The sequence below is a fragment of the Oncorhynchus mykiss genome, chromosome 4 (assembly GCF_057628025.1).
Source record: "Oncorhynchus mykiss isolate SJ-2025 chromosome 4, ASM5762802v1, whole genome shotgun sequence".
In the NCBI taxonomy this organism is placed as follows: domain Eukaryota; kingdom Metazoa; phylum Chordata; class Actinopteri; order Salmoniformes; family Salmonidae; genus Oncorhynchus; species Oncorhynchus mykiss.
In genome coordinates this window covers 40305894-40320614 of record NC_143025.1, presented here as the reverse complement: position 1 = coordinate 40320614, position 14721 = coordinate 40305894, and the positions used below count along the sequence as shown (strand labels likewise).

General features: G+C 46.2%; 1 protein-coding gene across 1 annotated transcript in view; it reads left to right on the top strand.

Annotated features, from left to right (window-relative positions):
• The window catches only part of LOC110521803 (VWFA and cache domain-containing protein 1), an 89356-nt gene that overhangs the window by 28838 nt on the left and 45797 nt on the right, over nt 1–14721 (top strand). The window contains 1 exon segment of the mRNA XM_090232009.1: nt 8656–8718. Coding sequence (XP_090088135.1) covers nt 8656–8718 — 63 coding nt within the window.

Below are 14721 nucleotides of genomic sequence, written 5' to 3'. Positions count from 1 at the left end.
CTCCCTTGACTGGGGGAGGAGGGCGAGACAGGGGAAAGGGAGGCCCCTCCAGAGTTCACCAAAGTAGAGATCAGGCTTAAAGGGCAGGCTAGTCTAGGCTGCTACATGGGTGTGCTCATGATATAGCTTGTTTTTTCCCCCCTATGGTTATATTTTTAGGAGCCATTTTAGTTTTTTGTTGTTGCAGGGTGCCTGTATTGCTGTTTACTGCATTCTCCATTCTATACCCGAGGTTCTTAATAACATGATGGTTAAGGAGGGTATCCCCATGCTGAGAAGCCATCGAATGTGTTTCGTTGGGTCCGAGGCCTTGGAATGGCATGGTGTGATTTATGGGCTTTCAATGTTTAGGCCCATGCCACGGTAGGTTAGCGTAGCAACGAACTGGGATCATTACTCTACCAGACGTACTCGTACTGGACTTCCAGTATTTCTGTGCTTAACCATGTTTTTTCGACCTAAATTGAGTTGTAGATGGGTTTTTTCCCCCCGTCTATCCAATAAACAGCCACTTGACCTGTCATCTATTATGGTTCAGTCAGAGTACCATGACAACTGAGGCATATTTTCAACAATACAGAAACAAATGTGGAACTAATTGCATGTGAACTCATTTGGCTGTGTTTCCTTTCCCTCTCTCCATAGCTACGCACGTGCACACACACACACGCACGCGCACGACTCCGTACTCCGACGTTGTCCTAACATTTCTATATTTATTGATTCAATTATTTTTGCTTTTGGATTGTTGTATATTATTAGATATTACTGTAGTGTCGGAGCTAGGAACACAAGCATTTCGCTACACCCGCAATAACATCTGCTAAATACGTGTATGCGACCAATAAAATGTGATTTCACACACACACACACACATACACACACACACACACACACACACACACACACACACACACGTGGATTTAGAGACGTAGCCTGAGGGTCAGAGGGTTCGTTAGTAAAAGCTCAGACACAATGGTAGGATTGTTAGTAATGCCTGCCGACATTGACTGCCAACACTCTGTTCAGAGGTGCTAAGTAATCTCTTGTGTTCACACAGCAAAGACCTTGGAAGTCGTCAGCCACTCACTCAGCCTTGTTAAATCACTCCAAACCAGAACGTGGCAATGGCGCTGTTTGGCAATGCATATCCGTCCGTATTGCTTATGGTTTAGATTTCAAGCTATCTTGAGCTATTTTATAGAAATTCCTTGTTGACACCTAGCAAAATGTCAAAGAATCAATTGAATTCATTCTCCGTACTGCCATTTCCAGCCCATAGCCAAATGTTTAGCTAGCTAACGTTAGCATATTCACTAGCTAGCTAAGGACACTGCACTAACTCGGCAGCTAACACAGGCAGCTGTTTCATGGAAACTAGCTAATCCATTGTGATTTAATTATGTCAATACTAGTTATAGTAGCTAGCTATCTTGGAGGAAGTATTTAGTATTGTGTGCATTGCATCTGTCCACTTAGCTAGCTACTATCCATAGCCTACATTGCATTTGGGGTGGCAGGTAACCTAGTGGTTAGAGCATTGGGCCAGTAACCGAAAGGTTGCTGGATCGAATCCCCGAGCTGACAAGGTAAAAATCTGTCATTCTGCCCCTGAACAAGGCAGTTAACCCACTGTTCCCCGGTAGTCCGTCATTGAAAATAAGAATTTCTTAACTGACTTGCCTAGTTAAATAAAGGTTTACAAAAAAACACACAAAAAAACTGTGACTGGCTCATCCGTTAATGTACGGAGCAAATGCGGTCTTTTTGTTTGCTCCCACGTGGTACTGCTTTCGTTCGAGTAAGAAAAGGAACGGCCGGCCTCCTATCGGCACTGAGATTCTGTGCGTTTTCATACTTAAGATGGACAAGTGAAATCGATTACGTGATGTATTTTGCAGACAGGCCCAGTCCTTTAATTAGAAAATGTTCTGTTAATCTGTGGCGCTGAATTGAAATGCAGACATGAATAAACTAGAACATGTTTCTGAGGTTTTAGAAGTGTCGCATTTTGGACTTTGTTGGACCCACTCTCCCCTATAGTGAACCCTTTGGTTTCTCCAGTAATCCCAAGATATCGGCATATAGAGCTAAAATGCTCCAAGTAACAAATACACTGCAATATGGAAACTAACCCTACAATCAAAATGGTGGATAACAGGGAATCTATGTTAGAGTATGGGTAGAGAGCCTGAGGAAAACCTTCACATCGGAGGCAGAACTAGGGTTGCCTGACTCCCGGCTCTAGCCCTTTCTCGTGCACTGAGAGTGGGGATGGCAAGGAGAGAACCAGAGTACCTGCAGCAGGATGCAGCAACTACCTCAGTCTATCTCGGCCTCCTAGAGGCTGTCTGTCTTTTCGTCGGTTGATGTTTGTACCACGTTGGAGTCGTCTGTCCTTCCCGCCCACCCCCTGGGCTCCCACATGCTCCCACCATCGCCTCCCTCTGCGAAGCACTTGGAATATATACTCCCATGCATGCACCCATACATGCACCCATACATGCAGGCGTAGTATGTGGGAACTTGGTGCACCACACCGACGCAATGCGTCCATGTTTCCATCACCCCTTCAGGGTGTCAGACAGACCGATAGACAGACAGACAGACAGACCGACGGGGATCTCCCAAACCCTGGTCCACTGATCAGTCGGCCCTAAAGAGAGGATTAAATCCTGTAGTTTTCTGTGACTGACCCCCCCCCCTCCTCAACCCACTCCCTCCCTCACCAGTCCAACCCGAAATGACTGTGGCTCAAGGCTCCGGAATGGCCTTTGAAGGTGACTGAATTGCTAATGTTTATTTTCCCCACTCCACCACAACCTTCCCTGGTCACAGCCTTCTAATGAAAATGCTTTGCCGCCTGTGTCCGCTCCCAATCCCCAGCCTGGATGATTTGAGGATTCTCTATTTTCTGGCTGTGGTTTGTCAGCTATGTTTTAAAACTGTCAGCATTGTTGTGTGCATGTAACCGTGCTCAATGTCATATTTTAGCAACCAGGAGGTTGCTGGATCGAATCCCCGAGCGGACAAGGTAAAACTCTGTCATTCTGCCCCTGAACAACCCACTGTTCCTAGGCCGTCATTGTAAATAAGAATTAGTTCTTAACTGACTTGCCTAGTTAAATAAAAAAAGTTAGGCTGGGGTGAGGGGGGAGTTGAGTGCTGCTCATGATGATGATAATCTAGTCGGCTCATGTATCAGCACTGATCAGAACATTTTGCCATCACGTTATTTTGCTCTTCAGTCGCGTAGTAACTACTACTACCAGGGATGGTGCCAGGTTTCCTCCAGAAGTGATGCTTCAATCATGGCCAGAGAATCTTGTGTGGCCTACCACTTCGCGGCCTAGCCGCTGTTGCTCCTAGCCGTTTCCACGGTCGTGAGTACTTATGTAAATGTAATATTTGACTTTTTTTCTTTTTCTTAAACATTTGCTAAAATGTCTTAACAACCCGTTTTTGCTTTGTCATTATGGGGGTGTTGTGTGTATATTGAGATGTTGTATATATTTTTAAATCCATTTGAATCTGTAACGTAACAAAATGACGAAAACGTCAAGGGGCCTGAATACTTTCCGAATGCGCTGTATTTCTTGCCACCCTAGGGTCACGCATGACTTATAAAGCAAATTTAGAGCTTGTATTACTCAAAAACATCAAATAGTGTCAAATACGTCATTCTGTATTGTGTATATTGTGATATGATATTTTGACCGTCTCTCCCAGCCCTAATTGAAATGACACCCACTCTGTCTCAACACAAAACCGTCAAACGTCTAATGCTGCAGCGTATGTGAGACTATGACCGAAAATCTGAGTTGACGCCTTTTTTTTTGATAATTGATGTTAAAAGGTATAGTATAGTAGTTTAGTAGTAGTAGTAATAGTTTGAAAATAAGCACTACGTTTTTAAATGAGATCAAGCTTAGACCATGTATCTTTTCCAGTGACGAAGACACGGATGTCTCGTGGTGTGGGCATTTCCGTTGAAAAGAACCAATGAGAGCACCAATGTGTTTATTTATAGGAGCATAACAAACGGGGTGTCAAATGAAAGCTAAGAGTACATTTTTTGGGGTAAATTAAGGCATAGATACATTCGACCCTTCTCCGTCTTGAAAATTAGGCAGAAGTACAGGCTGACTTCTGGATAAACGGATGGAAATGTGGTCTTTGAAGATGTTTACCGTCAGTAAGTTTAAGAAATACTGTTTTGTGCCTCCTAATTCCGTTACCAAATACACACCTCGTTAAGATGTTTTCTAATTTAGAGGGAGGATAACGGAAGTTCACAGAAGTATTAAGTAATGGTTAGAGATACTCATTAGTTATAGTGATTATGGTAATGGAATTACCCCAAAAATCTGAAATGCAATTACTCCAACTGAATTGGCTACAATAAGAAATCAAAGTCACAAACCACAATTGGGTCACCTGCTACGGTGATCCCTTCCGCTGGCATACTGTTATGTTCAGCTCTTAGCGATTTTCTTTGCAAATTCTGTCGTCTGGCGGTCTTACCAAGTGTTAAAACTGTCGGTCTGGACAACCCCTCTCTTCCGGCCATTCTTTCTCTCTCATTCACTCGTTCATATCCCAACTCCCCCTGACACACCCGCAGGGAGTGGAGTCATGGCCATTCTATCTCACCCCTGGAGCAATCAGGCTCAAGTGCCTTGCTCAAAGGCATAGCAACATATTTGTTTTTCCCCGAGCCAAGCAACCTTTTGGTTACTGTCCCTAGTGCTCTAACCTCGAGGCTACCTGCCACCCCGGTAGAGTAGACTACGATATATTGTACTGTGCTTAACCATACTGCACTCTATTGCACTGCACTCTACTCTGCTGTATTGTACTGCACTGTACCTCACTGCACTCTACTCTGCTGTGCTGTATTGTACTGCATTCTACTTTACTATGCTGTATTGTACTGCACTGCACTCTACTCTGCTGTGCTGTATTGTACCTCACTGCACTCTGCTGTGCTGTATTGTACTGTACTGCACTGCACTCTACTTTACTATGCTGTATTGTACTGCACTGTACTGCACTGCACTCTACTTTACTATGCTGTATTGTACTGCACTGCACTCTACTCTGCTGTGCTGTATTGTACTGCACTGTACTGCACTGCACTCTATTTTACTATGCTGTATTGTACTGCACTCTACTCTGCTGTGCTGTATTGTACTGCACTGTACTGCACTGCACTCTACTTTACTATGTTGTATTGTACTGCACTGCACTCTACTCTGCTGTTCTGTATTGTACTGTACTGCACTGCACTCTACTTTACTATGCTGTATTGTACTGTACTGCACTGCACTGCACTCTACTCTGCTATGCTGTATTGTACTGTACTGCACTGCACTCTACTTTGCTATGCTGTATTGTACTGTACTGCACTGCACTCTACTTTACTATGCTGTATTGTACTGTACTGCACTGCACTCTACTTTACTATGCTGTATTGTACTGTACTGCACTGCACTCTACTTTACTATGCTGTATTGTACTGCACTGCACTCTACTTTACTATGCTGTCCAAACTTGTGAAACACGAGAAGAAGGACATACCCGTCATTATGCGTTTCGGTGTAGTACAGATCAGGGAACCAGAACTTAGTCACCTGCTACTGTGATCCCTTCTGCTGGCATACTCTGTAAAGGGTCAAGTTTGAGGACCTTTATCTCCCTGAATGTTTTTTGGCATTCGGGTCCAAAAAAGTCACTGTCTGGTCACTTCTTCAACGTGCAAACATGTATGGAACGTTTTGTTTAAATCAAAAGGGATTTACCCTGGATTTATTCAAACAGACGCCCACCCGCATCTGCACACCCCCTCCCACTTGTCGCCAGCGTGACATGGAATGTGTAGAAGGCTTATCTCGGCAAGAACGTGGTAAAAATGGGCCATTTTGAAGGGGGGGGTGGTCATATAAAAGTAAGTCTTATGTGAAAGGTGTATAAGACTTTGACGTTGATTTGGGCCAATTAGGATGTGGGTGGGTTTGGTCATTGAAGAGGCAACCCCAAGCTTTATAGGTATCAGACAGAAAATAGGGGCGTCACATTAACTGGCCCCGCTGGCCCAGCCAGGGTGAGCCGTATTTGGTTAGAGATTGAGGCATTCCTCCCTGTCCAGGGTACAGCTGTGAAAGCCGCCGGACCACATCCAAAAACAAACAGCCCGCTAACGATACAGTGTTAAGCTAACGCTAACACTAGCTAGCTAGCTGTGGTGGTGGTTCAGTTTGTTTTTGTGCTCCATGTGTTTATTTCACAATTGACTAGGCCGGGGTAGTTTTCTAAATAACACTGTGGGTGAAATGTGTAGCTTTTGTTTTGCCTTTGTGTGTCTATGTTCCCCCCCCCCCCCAACTTTTACTAACACATCCCTCCCCAGTGTCGACCGAAGCCTACCACTTCAACTACAGTAGAGAGAATCAAACCAGCCAGGCTTTTTAGGTTTTCCTTGTGTTGATATTTAGGAACCTAGTTCAGCGTGACAAGTCTCCTCTTGATTGTGTGAGGTCCCATAAATCACTTCTTGTTTTGACATCTACCTTTATTGGGGGGGGGGGGGGGAGGAGGGGTTGGTTGGTTACCATGGTAATGCAATAAAGTGGAGTGAACTCTGCATTGGCGGGCGGAGTGGTGTGGAGTGAAGCATGCTGGGTAGCTGGTGCCCCTCTGCTCTGTAATGTGTCTGACAGCATGTGTGGTCAGGACTGGACAGGGGGGGTGGTGTGTGTGGACAGGACTGGACAGGGGGTGGGTGGTGTGTGTGGACAGGACTGGACAGGGGGTGGGTGGTGTGTGTGGTCAGGACTGGACAGGGGGGGTGGTGTGTGTGTGGTCAGGACTGGACAGGGGGGGTGGTGTGTGTGGACAGGACTGGACAGGGGGGGTGGTGTGTGTGTGGTCAGGACTGGACAGGGGGGGTGGTGTGTGTGGACAGGACTGGACAGGGGGTGGGTGGTGTGTGTGGTCAGGACTGGACAGGGGGTGGGTGGTGTGTGTGGTCAGGACTGGACAGGGGGTGGGTGGTGTGTGTGTGGACAGGACTGGACAGGGGGGGTGGTGTGTGTGTGTGTGTGTGTACAGGACTGGACAGGGGGGGTGGTGTGTGTGTGGTCAGGACTGGACAGGGGGGGTGGTGTGTGTGGACAGGACTGGACAGGGGTGGTGGTGTGTGTGTGGTCAGGACTGGACAGGGGGGGTGGTGTGTGTGTGGTCAGGACTGGACAGGGGGGGTGGTGTGTGTGTGGTCAGGACTGGACAGGGGGGGTGGTGTGTGTGTGGACAGGACCTGACGAGGGGTGGTGTGTGTGTGGACAGGACTGGACAGGGGGGGTGGTGTGTGTGTGGACAGGACTGGACAGGGGGGGTGGTGTGTGTGTCTAGTGTAGCAGCAGAGAAGCTTACAGTGTAACACCTGCCACTTTAAGTCAACATTTATTTAACTGTTGTTTTAGTGTGCCTCCACCTTGCACTAAATGTTGTGCCTGATGTTTCGGGGGGGCGTGTGTGTGGTACTCAGTGGACAAGCTTGCTTAACAAGTTGTGTTCTTGGGTGTGTGTTTTGTGTGTGTCAGTATGCAATAGTATACCATCCCATACCAGTGCAGGTGTTAAACTGTTTTCTTGAGGACTCATTGAGTTTGTGTTGGTGCTGAGGTTGTACAAGGACATCTACTCTTGCTTCAGAATATGGGTTTATGCCTAGGTCAAACGTGTTTTCAGGATTTGTGGAAGATGTCTATTGTACAGTATGTTGCCTACACCAAACATGTTGAATGGGTTCAGGTTGTTTTGCAGGCAGTCAGCCTATAGGCAGCATTTGACCAGCTGTTATTGTCAGAGAGGTTTGGAGCTCTTTCTTATTGGTCTATTAAATCATTTACCGCATGGCGACGTTACCGTGGAAGGCCAAAACCCCATACCACCAAAACAGGCTGAAATTTCAGGTGGTCTTTTCAAACAGCTCTTACATTAAAAGGGAATTATACTTAAAAAACATATATTTTTTTAATGTCACAGTATTTTTCCAACCTCGTTGTGTGGAAATATGCTTAAAATATTTTATTTGACTGCAGCGGGCCTTTAGGCAATCAGAATAAATCATCTGTGTGCAATGATTTAGCTTTTCTTTTTAAATGAACGGCTGCAGTGTCTTTCTACAGCATACTAATCATGTCTCTCTCTCTGTCTCTGTCTCTGTGTCTCTCTCTGTCTCTGTCTCTGTCTCTCTCTCTGTGTCTCTCTCTCTGTGTCTCTCTCTCTGTGTCTCTCTCTCTGTGTCTCTCTCTCTGTGTCTCTCTCTCTGTGTCTCTCTCTCTGTGTCTGTCTCTCTGTGTCTGTCGCTCTCTCTCTGTCTCTCTCTCTCTGTGTGTCTCTCTCTCTCTGTGTGTCTCTCTCTCTCTCTGTGTGTCTCTCTCTCTGTGTCTCTCTCTCTGTGTCTCTCTCTCTCTCTGTCTCTCTCTCTCTCTTTGTATCTCTCTCTCTCTTTGTATCTCTCTCTCTCTCTATTTCTCTCTCTCTCTGTGTGTCTCTCTCTCTCTCTGTGTCTCTCTCTCTCTCTCTCTCTCTGTGTGTCTCTCTCTCTCTCTGTGTCTCTCTCTGTGTCTCTCTCTCTGTCTCTCTCTGCAGAGAATCTTCAACTCGTTTGTGTACACAGAGAAGACCTCAAACGGAGAGACGGAAGTACAGCAGGTGAGTCACTGGGTGCTCGTGTGTGTGTGCACACGCACAAGTGTATTTGCACAGTATGTGTGCTTGTGACTGTCTGTCTGTGCCGCAGTAACACCACACACACACACACACACACACACACACACACACACACACACACACACACACACACACACACACACACACACACACACACACACACACAGCCATCATCAGAGGAAAGGAGGGCTTATTAAAATTCTACAGCTGCCGTCTCATTGGCTTTGAAGTTGTCTTTGTTTTTCACTCCCACATTCTCTAATGCACTACACAGTGTCTGTGCAGGAAGGCTTCACTCTGACGAGGAGATGCTGGAATAGAAACATGGCTCCTCTACCTGTACTCTAATGCAGCGTTAGAGACTGAGTTAATGCCATTTCATCTGCACTCTCCCATGGTTGGCAGTAAAGAGGCTACTTAAGAATCTGAGATGTGTTTTAAAAAAAAACGTTATTAATCCCGTCGAGCGATTCAGAAAGGCGACTGTGTCCAGCCCAGTGTGTTGAGGGGACAGTGATATTCAGTGACTGTTGAGGTTAAAGTGCGGACTGTCGGCTCACATTTTTTAAAATAAATTCCTGGTGATTCGTTTAAAATCTCCTGATTTTAGAATTGTACGTAGTCGCAAATATCATATCCCTCCAAATATGCTAACCTCCCCTGTTATTGTGATGGTGAGAGGTTAGCATGTCTTGGGGATATGATATAAAATGCTAACCTCCCCTGTTATTGTGATGGTGAGAGGTTAGCATGTCTTGGGGATATGATATTTTGTGCGTCTAAGGTTCTCACTCAACATTATTCACGATTCATTCAGGACTATCCGTAGTCATGGTAGCATCCACATTAATGTGGAAGTGTTCAGAAACACTCAGCTTTTGACTATTTTAATACACACGTGAATTTGTCCCAATACTTTTGGTCCCCTAAAATGAGGGACTTTGTACATAAAGTGCTGTAATTTCTCTACGGTTCTCCCAATATGGATGAAAATAGCCTCAAATTAAAGCTGACAGTCTGCACTTTAACCTTATAGTCATTGTATCATGGAGTACAGAGCCCAAACAACAACATTTGTTAATGTCTCAATACTTTTGGATTTTGGAGCTGTGTGTGTGTGTGTGTGTGTGTGTGTGTGTGTTCTTATGGGTCTGGTCACTGTTGGCAGAGCAAATAAGCTGGCACTGTTCGCTTACTGCCCATTCCTGCACTGCAGTGGTCGGTGATGTTTCGACTGCATGGTTTGGTAGACCAGCTACTACTATTTCCACTGGCTCAGTATAATATACAGTACAGTGGTTGGTACTGGATCAGTTTTTAATCAATAGGTAATTTGATAGATATGTTTCTGCCCCACAGCTACTGATCCTGAATGCTAATCAATAAAAACATCTGTGAAGTTCACAGCTCTGTGTTGCTTGTTTACAGCGGGTCATTTCATAGGGAGTTGTCGTGTTGTTACATCACCAACATTTCAAGAATGAAGTTCAATATGGGCGCTAGCATGGCGGCTGTTCTTAAACCTGGCCTAACTAACTCTCTCCCTCTCGCTCTCTCTCTCTCTCTCTCTCTCTGTACAGTGAATTCAGAAAGTATTCAGACCCCTTGACTTTTTCCACATTTTGTTACGTTACAGCCGTATTCTAAAATGGATGAAATTAAATGTTTCCCTCATCCCACAATACTGAAACTTGAAAACAGGTTTTTATTTTTTTGTGCAAATGTATCCAAAATAAAACACAGATTTACAGTTATTTACACAAGTATTCAGCCCCTTTGCTATGAGACTCGAAATTCAAGTGCATCATGTTTCTATTGATGATCCTTGAGATGTTTCTACAACTTGTATTGGATTCCACCTGTGGTAAATTCAAAAGGCACACAGCTGTCTATTTAAGGTCCCACAGTTGATAGTGCATGTCAGAGCAAAAACCAAGCCAAAGGGTTTTTGGGGCTCTGAGAAAGGGCTCTGAGACAGGATTGTATCGAGGCACAGATCTGGGGAAGGGGACCAAAACATTCCTGCAGCATTGAAGGTTCCCAAGAACACAGTGGCCTCCATCATTCTTAAATGGAAGAAGTTTGGAACCACCAAGACTCTTGCTAGAGCTGGCAGCCCGGCAAAACTGAGCAATCAGGGGAGAAGGGCCTTGGTCAGGGAGGTGACCAAGAACCCGATGGTCACTCTGACAGATCTCCAGAGTTCCTCTGTGGAGATGGGAGAACCTCCCAGAAGGACAACCATCTCTGCAGCACTCCACTAATCAAGCCTTTATGGTAGAGTGGCCAGAAGGAAGCCAGTCCTTTACAGCCCGCTTGGAGGCACCTAAAGGACTCTGGTCTGATGAAACCAAGATTTGGCTTGAATGCCAAGGGTCACGTCTGGAAACCTGGCACCATCCCTATGGTGAAGCATGGTGGCGGCAGCATCATGCTGTGGGGATGTTTTTCAGAGGCATGAACTAGGCAGGATTGAGGGAAAAATGAACGGAGCAAAGTACAGAGAGATCCTTAATAACAATCTGTCCCAGAGTGCTCAGGACCATAGACTGGGGCTAGGGTTCACCTTCCAACAGGACAACGACCCTAAGCACGCAACCAAGACCAACGCAAGAGTGGCTTCGGGACAAGTCTCTGAATGTCCTTAGGTGGCCCAGCCAGAGCCTGGACTTGAACCCGGTTGAACATTTCTGGAGAGACCTGAAAATAGCTCTGCAGTGACGCTCCTCATCCAACCTGGCCGAGCTCTAGAGGATGAATGAAGGGGAATGGGAGAAACTTCTGAAATACAGTTGTGCCAGGCTTGTAACGTCATACCCCAGGAGATTCGAGGCTGTAATCCCTGCTAAAGGTGCTTCGACAAAGTACTAAGCAAATGGTTTGAGTACTTATGTAAATGTGATATTTTCATATTTTTGATTTTTTTAAATAATAAATTAGCAAACATTTCTATAAACCCGTTTTTGCTTTGACATTATGGGGTATAATGTGTAGATTGAGGGATAAAAAAATAAATATATATTTTAGAAAAAGGCTGTAACTAAATGTGGAAGTACTTTCTGATTGAACAGTATATGGCTCCAGTAGTATCCATCTGTGGACTGTAGGTTAGGTTATAGGTTATAGGTTAGCACTCCTGGTGTGTGGACATTTAGTTACAGTATGTTTTAAAAAATATTTTTTTATTTTGAATTACATTTCCAGAAACTATGCTAAATGCATCTGACCAGTAGATACCCTTTGGTTTATTAAAATGTTTGCTGGAGATTTTTCCATGTAGCCGTCTTTTTTTCTCTCTTTTTTTTCTTCAAAGAATGATTCTTAAGCTGTTCGAATTCATCAAAAATATTGACAAGATGTACGACAGTGTCTCTGCAGCAATTGTGTTCCTCTAAGACTCTCGCTAATTTAGCATCACCAAGACCAGACGGTGCCAGCCCTGGCATTGCTGGCATGGTTCTCCCCGGCTAGGAGGCAGGTGGGAAATGACACTTTGGTACCATGGCAGCCAAAACAGCACCAATTAGAGCTGAATCCACAGTGGGGAGGAAGCCCAAAGAAAAAAGACTGACTGAAAGACAGACAGAGAGACAGAAGCCTGGCTTTGAGACTGGCTCCCCTTCACCATCTCCCTCTCGTTACTCAGGAGACGAGCAGGGTGATGACATCTGCCACTGAGTAATGACATAGGCTGGCCATCTCCACTCATCCCAGGAATGTTTAAAGTGTAATGAACATGATTCTAGATGTTTATTTGCTTTAGCTTGTGTTTTTACAGTAATTCTACAGTGCAGGTTGCTGCTCTCTTCCCAGAGAGGCATGTAAAGAAAGGCGTGTGTTACCAGGAAATGAATTTCAGACCAAAATGAAGAAGATCCCACGTGGACTGAGCCAGACAGTGGAGTGGACATTTCCTATTAGAAGTCCTCAGCGTTATGTCTGTTTGGTCCTCTGGGGAGATGAGATGGAATCAGCAAAGCGAGAGAGACTGCAGAAAATGGGCAGCTAGCCGGAGGTCAACACAGCCTATAGATAGACGCATTGTTGTGTGTGTGTGTGTGTAGCCAGATGACGAGGTGGTCACGCCAGTCTAATAGCCCAGTCTGTCTATCAGTGTACCTGAGCCCCCAGAGACTCAGTAGACCAGAGGTGTGGAGGCTGTAGTCTGACGGTGACATTTATGTAAAAGGCCAGTCAGGGCTCGTGGAGGGGTTTCTGTGTTAACAACAACAACAACAACAAAATCTTGATGGGCTATTGTATTCTCTGACATTCTCCCAGTCTACCCTGGTACTGACACGGGTCACAGGTCTCCTCCCTAACCCAGACCTAGCCGTAACAGTCCTGAACCAGAGCCACACAATGAAACTGCGTGGTCTGGGACCGCCTGGTCAGGGCTACAGCAACCACAGAGCCCCAACGTGTGTTGTAGTGAAGGTGGGAGGAGGAAACGGTAAGGCCGGGAGTAGTTGGTGAGGTTGGTTGCGATTTGTGGGTAGAGAGGGGGAGAAGGAGGGTGGTTTTGGCTAAGGAAAAGTAGTCTTAAATCACTAAACCTGTGCCTTGCAGGTCTTTTGGTTTCTCGTTCCTCTGGACTCATGAATGGGTATTTCTCAGTCTTAACCACACCGTGCTGTGGCTAGGGCTGTGAAGGCACTCGGACAGCTCAATCGTGGTTGAGACGCACCTAATAGTGAGTCCACGTTGGTCCGAATTGCTGGTCCGGCCCAGTCTGGGAGGGGGGAGGGGGGGGGGGGGGTGTACAGTATTTTTGTTGTGTCCCAAATGACAACCTACTACAGACAGTGCACTACTTTTGACCGTAGCCCTTACGGGCCCTTATCAAAATTAGTGCACTATATTGGGAATATGGTGCCATCTTTGGACTCGCGTATCGGGTGGCACTGTAATTCATGGTGACGCCGCTGGCCCCTGTATAATGACATAATCGGAGGAGCGGTTGGGCTTGCGGATTAATAGGAACAGCGACTGGCAGATTGGGTGTAGCTCGGTTAATGGGTCACAGCATATTTCTCCTGTTCCTGGCCTGGGCAGTGTTGGCAGGCACGCCTCATTATGGGATGTGGACAGATGTGGAGACTGGCTGCCGGTAGTGGAGACTGGCTGCCGGTAGTGGAGACTGGCTGCCGGTAGTGGAGACTGGCTGCCGGTAGTGGACACTGGCTGCCGGTAGAGGAGACTGGCTGCCGGTAGAGGAGACTGGCTGCCGGTAGAGGAGACTGGCTGCCGGTAGAGGAGACTGGCTGCCGGTAGAGGAGACTGGCTGCCGGTAGAGGCGGTTCTCCCAAGTTATTATTTTATTTTCTCCAGGCGGTGAGGGAATGTAGTGACTTGATTTGAGTCTTTGAGTCTTGTTTAAAGCCCACTGTGTGTTCTGAGTTTGTGTGCGTTATCAGTGCTTGTTTTGCAGGCTATGTAGCCTGTGCTTGAATGCGTAGGAGAGGAGTGGAGTGGAGTGGAGTGGAGTGGGGTGGGGGGGGGGGGGGGGGGGGGGGGGGCGGGCGTTGCCACGGTCCTGTAGGTTCTAACGAGGTTGGTTCCCTGTGGGGGTTTTTCATTGGCTCCAGAGTAGGAACAAGAACCTGTTGTGAGGAGCTGCTAGTGCGCTCGTTATTAGTGTCCCCCAGGTAGGAACCCTTTTTTTTGAAAGAGGCTCCTCGATGCGTGCAGTGAGCCATAACTCCCCTTCTGAGAGCTGTAATGTATGCCTAGCGTTAGCTGACACACAGGACAGACGGGGGGCCTAGTCAGGCCGAACACTAACCAGCACGATTCAATTATCTGCCCCTTTTTTAATGAACCACATTTTTCCTTTTGAGTGATTTCTCACAAAACCAGAGCAAAAAAAAACAGAACACCACGGCTTTGGGGATTTTCACAATTGAATCTGTAGAATGGTCTTTTTAGGGGGGAGGATTGTTTACATATCTTTGTGATTTGTCCGTAGCGTTTGACGTTTTGGCC